Source organism: Poecilia mexicana, unplaced genomic scaffold, assembly GCF_051168715.1.
Source record: "Poecilia mexicana isolate PSO_F unplaced genomic scaffold, ASM5116871v1 scaffold_22, whole genome shotgun sequence".
Lineage (NCBI taxonomy): Eukaryota > Metazoa > Chordata > Actinopteri > Cyprinodontiformes > Poeciliidae > Poecilia > Poecilia mexicana.
Window position 1 is genome coordinate 20,343,569 of NW_028263391.1, and position 10,109 is coordinate 20,353,677.

A 10,109-nucleotide genomic window follows, 5' to 3' on the forward strand; every position below is an offset into this window, starting at 1 on the left:
ACCTGAAGGTCATTTTGATTCTCCAAAAACATATACATTCCTAATATACATCTGGGCACAACACTGTGCATCTGCCAATGTCATTAGGATACAGAAGTGAGAGAGCCAACATTGTGAAAGTAGTATTAAGATCAGAGGCGCAAAAAGGGGGTATGCAGCGTATGCAACGCATAGGGGCGCAGCACCAGAGGGGGCGCCAAAACCCTGTCTGGAGGGGGCTACGCGCCGATTATGTTTTCCCATACAGTTCAGCGCCCTTCACGCTCCTTCACCTCTCGCACATAACGAGGTAAATGTAGCGAGTTTTACACTCCACGCAGCTTCGTCGGACTTCCTTCCGTCGGGGGGGGATTTATGTTTTCGCATCCACCTGAATAATGTGCAGTTGCGCCACTGATTAAGATTGAACTTTGCAGAGTTTTAGTACAACTGATGGTGTTATGATAGTTAATCACCTGTTCTTACAATTTCTCCTGAAAATTCAAACAGACATTAATTCACGGAGCTTTACATTGTGATTGTTTTATGTGGTCAGATAATGTGAGCTAATTCTTCATGATTTCTGCGCAGATTGAATGAGCAGACCTCAGAGGTTCCCAGTGGCCAGTCTGAACAGCTGGACTCTACATTTAAGGTTTGCACATCTACAACTACCGTATTTTCCGCACTATAAGGTGCACCTAAAAACCTTAAATTTCCTCAAAAGCCGACAGTGCGCCTTATAATCCGGTGCGCCTTATATATGGACCAATATTAAGCCACAACAGGTCTAGCAACCACGGTAAGCAGCCGCCGACTTCCCCCGTAGAAGAAGAAGTGCGCGGTGCATGCTGGGATAGTTGTCAGAACACTGGTTTGTAATCTATTAATAAAGTTTGGCTGACCTGCCTACCGACCGTCTAGAATCAGGTCGTCTGCAGGTCATTTAGCACCACGTTCTCCACAAACATTCTGTGCGCGAACGGAGAAGGGTGACCATCGTCCACCCTCTACCATAGCGTTTATTGTATGCGCCTGATAGTGCGGAAAATATGGTGCTACTTTCTGTTAGTCCTGTTTAAGTACATGATACCACTGCTTTATCAGTCTTTCCAATGTAAAGTTTGGCACCATGATTTTAGTCTGATGATTCATTAATTTATTCATTTGTTCCAGCTGCTGAAGGAAAAAATTGTAACTTATGTGAATGGAGAGCTAAAGACAGTCCAGGATGTTTTGGATCTGAATAACACAGAATGTTTAGATAGTCCGTGGGAGTTTGATGAAGTGTCAGAAGACGAGGATGAAGAGCTGAACAAGAGCAACAAGGAGGCACTTTTAAAGCTCACACTGAACTTTCTGAAGAAAATGAAGAAGAAGAATCTGGCAAATCGTCTGCAGAACAGTAAGAGAATTCTCTTAAGTTATACAAATATTACACATGCTGAAGATGTTGGTGTCGATTCTAATGTGCATACTAACTCTAAATATCAGAAAATAAAGCAAAATGATATTTTTCTTGTTTCCTAAAGCCGTTTCACCTCTTATATGTACATAATCAAAAATGCTGACAAAAATGTTTAACATCTTCAAGAAACAAGAAAGGATATTAACTTTCCTTTTAATCAACAAGCACTTTAGACATTAACATGCAATATTAATGACACAAGAGATGGGGCAACAAGGTCTGTATATGCATTATTTAAAAACATACAGAATTTTAATGAAACACTTATTTTTGTGTTTATTCAGAACTTTATACTTCAGTTTCCCAACGTCATCTGAAATCATCTCTGAAGAAGAAGTTCCAGTGTGTCTTTGAGGGGATTCCTAAAGCAGGAAACCAAACTCTTCTAAATCAGATCTACACAGAGCTCTACATCGCAGAGGGAGGAAGTGGAGAGGTCAATAAAGAACATGAGGTCAGACAGATTGAAATAGTGTCCATGAAGCCACAGAGACCAGAAACAACAATCAAACAAGAAGACATCTTTAAACTCCCACCTGGAAGAGTTGAACCAATCAGAACAGTGATGACACAGGGAGTGGCTGGCATTGGGAAAACAGTCCTAACACAGAAGTTCACTCTGGACTGGGCTGAAGATAAAACCAACCAGGATGTCCAGTTTATATTTCCATTCACATTCAGAGAGCTGAATCTGTTGAAGGACAAAAAGTTCAGCCTGGTGGAACTTGTTCATCACTTCTTTACTGAAACCAAACAGATCAGCCAGTTTGAACAGTTCCAGGTTCTGTTCATCCTTGATGGTCTGGATGAGAGTCGACTTCCTCTGGACTTCCCCAACCAGGAGATCCTGACTGAGGTCACACAGTCTGCCTCAGTGGATGTTCTGGTGACAAACCTCATCAGGGGGAAACTGCTTCCTTCAGCCCGCCTCTGGATAACTACAAGACCTGCAGCAGCCAGTCAGATCCCTGCTGAGTGCGTTGACATGGTAACAGAGGTCAGAGGGTTTAGTGACCCGCAGAAGGAGGAGTACTTCAGGAAAAGATTTACAGATGAAAAGGAGGCCAACAGGATCATCTTCCACATGAAGGGATCACAGAGTCTCCACATAATGTGCCACATCCCAGTCTTCTGCTGGATCACTGCTACAGTTCTGGACAATGTGTTGAAGATCAAAGAGGGAGGAGAGCTGCCAAACAGCCTCACTCAGATGTACATCCACTACCTGGTTGTTCATACCAAAGTGAAGACAACAAAGTACGACAAAGGGAAAGAAACTGATTCACCTTGGAGTCCAGAGAGCAGGATGATGATTGAGTCTCTGGGGAAACTGGCTTTTGAGCAGCTGCAGAAAGGAAACCTGATCTTTTATGAAGCAGATCTTGAAGCATGTGGCATTGATATCAGAGCAGCTTCAGTGTACTCAGGAGTGTTCACAGAGCTCTTTAAAGAGGAGAGAGGGCTGTACCAGGACAAGGTTTTCTGCTTTGTTCATCTGAGTGTTCAGGAGTTTCTGGCTGCTCTTTATGTCCATCTGACCTTCATCAAAGACAATCATAATGTGATGGAACAAAAACAAGCAGCCTCCAAGATTTCTACAGCTTATAAGAAACCAAAACTAACAAATCTCCATCAGAGTGCCATTAATAAGACGATGAAAGATCCAAATGGACATCTGGACTTGTTCCTCCGCTTCCTCTTGGGTCTTTCAGTGCAGACAAATGAGAGCCTTCTGGAAGGGTTGGTGACACAAACAGGAAGTAACTCACAGACCAACCAGGAAACAATCCAGTTCATCAAGAAGAAGCTCAACCATAATTTGTCTGCAGAAAAAAGCATCACTCTCCTTCACTGCCTCAATGAACTGAATGATCACTCCCTAGTGGAGGAAGTCCAGCAAGCTCTGCAGGCAGGGAATCTCTCCACAGATAGCCTTTCTACTGCTCAGTGGTCAGCTCTGGTGTTCATCTTATTGACATCACAAAAAGATCTGGAAGCGTTTGACCTGAAGAAATATTCAGCTTCAGAGGAGGTTCTACTGAGGCTGATGCCAGTGGTCAAAGCATGCAACAAGGCTCTGTATGTATACTTTTAGTCAAACATACACATTTTCAAAATACATTTAATTTTGGCTAACAAAGTCAAATTTTTGTGAAGACAATTTAATATAAATATATGAATTTAAATGGATTTTAAATGCTAGCCCCATGTATTCATTATTTGTGTTCAATTTAATTTAATCAGTGCTGTCACACATCTGTTGGTGAAGCTCAGGTTTAGCTGCAACAAAATAAACTCCCAACTGGTTATTTGATCATTATTAGTTTATAGCTAAACAATGGGAGTGAATTTGTAATCACAAATTCCGCCTGCAACATGTTAAAGTGTTCTTGGGCAAGACATTCAACCCCAATCTGTGTATTTTTGTGTGAATAGGTGAATGTGAGCTGAAATGTAAAAGCACATTGAGTGGCCAGTATCATTAGAAGAGTTTTATAAATTTAGTTTATAAACTTACCTGGTTAAAATATATGAACAACAAGTTGTAGTTATAAAAAAATCTCGTTTATAAGCAATTGGATTTTTGGATTTACTTTCACTTTATTTACATTGTAACAAAAAATATGTGCTAATAGATAAGTCATATTTTCCCCTGTGAGATATTTTTACACAATGACCCAATTCACAAAACATCATAATAAAGCAAAAACCATCCTATAGAATGTGGACATTTATTTTACTAATTCAGTAAAATAAATACATTTTTAAAATGTTAATATTCTTATTTTTACCTTTAGGCTTGGTGGCTGTGATCTCTCAGAAGAGAGCTGCAAAGCTTTGTCAGAAGTCCTCAGCTCCCCGTCCTCCAGTCTAAGAGAATTGGATCTGAGTAACAACAACCTGGAGGAGTCAGGAGTGAAGTTTCTATCACAAGGACTGAAGAGTCCAGATTGCAAACTGGAAACTCTGAGGTCAGGATCACAACTTGCCAGGAAACATTATTTGTTACATTTACATTTCTTCTGCTAGATATTTTAAATAGTTTAATTTATCAAACACATAACCCTTTCTCTCATACATTTCTTCTGTAAATTTAAAGTCATACTTTAAAATTCTGTCTAAACTACACTTACTATATCTACCCTATTTATATACTTGATGCTTTGCTTGAGTTGTGCTCAACATCCAGAGCAGAATTCTTACATGTAAACAAAAGATCTGGTGTGAAACTCATGCAGTAAAAAAACATGCTGTAACATGAATATTTACACGTTAATTGGCAAAATATAATAATACCATCATCTTAATGCCACACATCACTGAACTTGGGGCCAAGGGTCATAGTCATTAAAATGCAAATAATAGTCGGCTAATGTGTTGTGGAAGCAGCCATGTAGCTGCAATACCATGAGCATAAGAACATCATTTTATTTTATACTGATATGGAGATTTCTATGCTTTTAATTCTGCCACATAAGGGATTTAAGATATTCCTCCTGGAGTTTTTTGATGAGAAAATATATCCATCCAGGGTTTTCAATGGTTGCTTCACATTTAAACTTCACATTTCTTTTCTTTAATCTTCATTTATTGATGAGCAATTGAAACTGAACCAAGGTTGAATGAACAAATTTGTTTTAGTTTGAGTAAGACCAATGGCAGAACTTTAGGGAAACCCTGATTGGTCCTTTCCACTGCAGCGTTCTTCAGGGTAGTAACCGCAACATTTACATTTTCTGACCAATCAAATGGTTGCTTTTAATGCAAAATAACAAAGTTTTCACTAATGATGTAACATGGTTTTCTCTAAGGCGGCATTCAGTGGCGCAACTGCACATTATTCAGGTGGATGCGAAAACATAAATCGGCGCCCCCCCCCCCACGACGGAAGGACCTTCAGGGTGAAAGTCCGACGCTCAGCCTCCCTCCCCACCCCCCCCTTCCACCGGGGCGAAGCTGCGTGGAGTGTAAAACTCGCTACATTTACCTCGTTACGTGCGAGAGGTGAAGGAGCGTGAAGGGCGCTGAACTGTATGGCAAAACATAATCGGCGCCCCCTCTGGTGCTGCGCCCCTATGCGTTGCATATGCTGCATACCCCCTTTTTGCGCCTCTGGCGGCATTCAGTAGTGTCTAATCACACCTTCCTATTCATATTTTTTTCAACTAACATAAAAATATGTTTCATTCCTAACCTACAGAACATCACTGTTTTCTTAAATCATTTTCTATTTATGAATGTCTAATTATTTTATCCTCATTTTATTATAACTGATGTACTGACTCTACCGTAATCTGACCATCTTTAAATAATTTGTTTTTCTGCAGTTTGTCAGGCTGTCTATTGACACAAGACGCCAGTTCTGTTCTGGCCGAAGCACTGGGCCCCGACTCCTGTCTGAGAGAGTTGGATCTGCGCTACAATCAAATCCAAACCACAGCGGCAAAGGCTCTGACAGATATAAAGAACAAACCAGGATCTAAACTGGAGACTCTCAGGTAGATCCAAAGAGAGATCCATTGCAGACATATATAAAGTACAGGTGTATAAGTTTGGTAATTAGTTTTCTATCCATTCACCTCCTATCCATATTTAAAATAGGTTTAATATAATAGTACCTAATATAATATAAGGCAAGGGTGTCAAATTCATTTTAATTTTAGTCCATATCAAAAATCTGAATGTTCTTTAAGGGCCAGTTGTGGCAGAATATATCAATAAAACCAATTAAACTATTGAAATATCAATAAATAGCTGTTCCTCTAGGATTTTGTGATTGTTTTAGGGTTGTATTTTTTTGCAATCAAAATTGCACATTTTGTGGTGCCAATTTAGAGATGTTTGTTTTTACAGTATTTGCACTAATGTATGATGTTAAATGTGATGTTTTATTACTCGCCATATCAATTATGGACTATAACTTGGCATCAAGTAAGGCGGAGGCAGCAGTAACTCAAACTGAAAGTTTTTGACCAATTTTGAGACACTTTTGCAGTAAAATCAGAATAAATGTGGAGATTTGTTGATTTTGCAGATTTGTGAAAGGACTTAATGTAATTTGGAATCTAGAGTACCACATAAAAAGCTTTGGCAGGCCAGATTTCGTCCCTGGGCCTTGAGTTTAACACGTGAGATAGGGCTTAGGCTATTTGTCAAACACCAATAATGGAATATGTCCTTCTTTTGCATTTTTTGTGGAAACAAAGTTATTGCCAAGTTTGATTTATTCTGACCTTTCAATGTGTTACATTGTTATTTTATAAATTCAGTTTCATTATTTCCTCTACAAAAATCTTGTGCTTATCTTTTATAGGAAATTGTGAAATTGTGTTTACTCACAATTTTTAAAACAGCTGATCTGATTTACATTTTCAAAACAATAGTGTTTAGAAGTTAATACATTTAGTCTTGCATCTCTTAGAAACATTAACCACACAAAACTACAATGTAATATACAAACCAAATCTATACAAGATTTGAATTGTTCTATTCAACTCGTGCAGATTTTCTCTCTGTGCAAACTAATCTGTGTCCAAGATCCTCCATTAATAACATTGTCTACATGCTGAACTGACAGCCTGACATTCACACCCGACCCCTGTTCTCTCTCATTTTTTGCTGCAGATTGACGACTGTAACAGGGAGATGGTTGACGCCTGGTTTGAAAAAGTGTAAGTATCTGATTCATGACAACAGAGCAACACATCCACATTCAAGCTGTCTGATATTTTATTTCTGGAGAAGTCCGAGAGTCAAAAATAATTACTAACTGGAGGTGGATTGTGTTTCTTCTCTCCTCTTTAGATTCCTGTCAACTCAAATTTGACACAAACACAGTCAGCAAAGATCTCAAACTATCTGAGAAAGACAAGAGGATAACAAATGAAGAAGAGGACGTGTCATATCCTTATGATCCAGCCAGATTTGACAATCCTCAGCTGCTTTGTGAAGCTGAACTGAAAGGTCGCTGTTACTGGGAGGTCAAATGGAAAGGGGAGGTTTTCATATCTGTGAGTTACAAAGGAATTAACAGAAAAGGAGATATGGATGACTCTGTGTTTGGAGGGAACAGTCAGTCCTGGAGTCTGAGCTGCTCTAGTGATGATGGTTACTCTGTCTGGCACAATAATGAAAAAATACCCTGCACCCCTACAGCGGTCACTGAAAGAGTAGCTGTATATGTAGACTGTGAAGCTGGCATTCTGTCCTTTTACAAATCCTCCTCTGACAAATTGACCCACCTCCACACCTTCAGCACCAAGTTTACAGAACCTCTTTATCCTGGGTTTGCGTTATGGAGTCCAGGTTCCACTGTGTTACTGTGTTGAGTGTAAAAAGTCTCATCCTGTCAGAGAAACACCTCGACAGCTATAGCTTCTATTTTTGTGTATAAAAGTCACTAAACTTTATCAATAGGTCATTTTTAACAGTAATCTGGGTGTTTTATGTAAAGATTTTCTGTGTAATAAATATTTTTCTTGGGTTTCCTTTAGACTATAAAATGCAAGGAATGAAGGGGAAATGTTTCAGTAGAAAAACTAATCTGGATTAAATTCTTAATATGTGTGTTGAGCTGGTTTCCTAATTATTATCCTGTGAAGAAATTATTTGGCCACCGAAGTCTCAACTCCCACAAAAATGCTGTTTAATTATTCTTCCATATAACAGGTCTCTAAATAGTGAAGGAATTCATGAATCTGTGTGTAAATAAAACTTCAGTTTGCCATTCAGACCGTTTAGTTTTTTTTTAGATAAAATTTTAGTGTTTTTGAATGTAAATTTTTTTATCTGTTATTTGGTATGCTACATTTGGAGTTAATCACAATATCTTTTGATTTATATGTTGTCATTGTTGCTGTTATTATTGATGATGTATGGTAATTTTTACATGGATGTAATGGAAACTGGATTGTTGTGGCTGTTATGCAGTTGTTCATTCAATCAAACATGTTGTGATGCACTTACATTAAAATATCTTAGTGCTATTAATCAGAAAGAAGGACTTTCTCCTCTATAAGTAATGCAACTACTGTATGTTAGAGAAAATGTTCATATATTTTACAGAATATTGTGTCTTTCATTTACTTTACGGTCACTGTTACTGGGAGGTCAAATAAAAAGCGGAGGGATGTTTTCTTTGTAGTAAGTTTTCTTACAGTAAATACAGAGAAACTATATTTATTAAAAGTGTAACGGTATAGAAACAGTGGGATGATTCTTTTTTCTTGCCTTGTGAGGATGACAATGCACATATATTTTCTGGCTTTAGATCTATGTGTTGGTTTTCTTTTATAAAATTCATCTGTGAAGTTAAGTTTTAAAGCAATGTTTAACTGTACTTATGCTCCTGTTGTTCTGTTTATTCATATAACACTGTCATTAAACTGTGTTCTTGCAAAACACCAGAACTGCAAATCTTTCCCACCATCCTCTGCTCTCATCAGATCCTCACCCACTGCAGACAAACAGGTGGACAGCTATACAGCTCCCAAATCCTTCTGTGTCACATTCACTTTCACTCAGACATCTGATTTTTACTTATTTAATCAGTCACATGACATATGTATGTATTCATAAAATTAAGTGCAGTCAATTTTCATAACCTCTCTATACATTTAACTTATATTTTGTGCAATGAAACATATATTGTCACTGCATTCAAAAGATGTGTTACTAATACAGACTCATGTTGTCTTTATGCAGAACTGGTATAATTCAATATTATTTTTAGGATTTTGGCAAATGATGTTTTGAGGTTCTCATTTGATTCTTTACAAAATACACAACCTTTCCACTACTAACTCTCAAAGTAACTGATAACAGCAACCAAAGCAGCTTACTCTGAGAAAGAAAAGCTAATGAGGTTCTTACTAAATGATTTACATGTCATAATTAATCAGGTGATTTGTGCAACATCTGAAGCACTCAACTGCATCAAAGTCACTCAGGTGACGTTAAGGTCTGTTACCAAATGATGCTGGTGGCTTAGTAACTGTAAGAGACCAGACTTTTGAAAAGGTGTTCAAAAATGACAAAGAAAATGTATTTGATAATTCCAAAAATGCTTAATAAAACATGAAGTTTCATTGAAAAATAAGTCAAATGAGAAATAACAGATGTTGGCCCAACTTAACTGAAGTCAACTGAGCACAAACAAAACTGACCTGAAGTAACCTAAATCTACCACAAGAGGGTGGCACAACATAACAAAAGAACAAACAAATACAAAATTAGCTAAAAACCAATAAAACAAATAAAGCAAATAAAGCAAAGATAACTTAACTTATGACGTGAAGCCTGCCCAAAATATATTTATTATTTTGTATGAATTCTTGTCTGACTGAGACTCTGACCATGTAGATCTAGTCTGATAACAGTGTCACTAAAATTAAACATAAGTGAGATTAAAGAAGGAAAAAAAAAACCAACAGTAAAATGTTGCAAGACAAGAATGTTTAGATTCCAAGGCTTAAGGAAGGAGAATGAAGAGCAGGAGGAAAAACATAATCTAAGACTAACCAAAACACTAAAGAGACAGAAACAGTAATCTCAGTAAAGATGTTCAAATCAAGAATAAATGAATTAACACAAGGAAAATACTAAAATGGCAAGAGCTAAATAAATAAAGAAATGCAATCAAAACATAAACAAAAATTTCTAA

The 10,109-nt window shown here is 37.7% G+C and overlaps 1 protein-coding gene across 4 annotated transcripts in view; it reads left to right on the forward strand.

Annotated features, from left to right (window-relative positions):
* LOC148152839 (NLR family CARD domain-containing protein 3-like) overlaps nucleotides 1-8,850 on the forward strand; it is a 28,121-nt gene extending 19,271 nt beyond the window's left edge. For 2 of the 4 annotated variants that reach the window (XM_088002389.1, XM_088002388.1), the window contains exons 5-11: nucleotides 571-634; nucleotides 1,156-1,384; nucleotides 1,732-3,526; nucleotides 4,246-4,419; nucleotides 5,776-5,946; nucleotides 7,073-7,119; nucleotides 7,253-8,850. In XM_088002389.1, coding sequence (XP_087858515.1) covers nucleotides 571-634; nucleotides 1,156-1,384; nucleotides 1,732-3,526; nucleotides 4,246-4,419; nucleotides 5,776-5,946; nucleotides 7,073-7,119; nucleotides 7,253-7,776 — 3,004 coding nt within the window. In that variant the 3' untranslated portion in view covers nucleotides 7,777-8,850. The remainder of the gene's footprint in view (nucleotides 1-570; nucleotides 635-1,155; nucleotides 1,385-1,731; nucleotides 3,527-4,245; nucleotides 4,420-5,775; nucleotides 5,947-7,072; nucleotides 7,120-7,252) is intronic. The other 2 variants (XM_088002386.1, XM_088002385.1) reach the window with 1 other exon arrangement.
* Nucleotides 8,851-10,109: the final 1,259 nt, after the last annotated feature.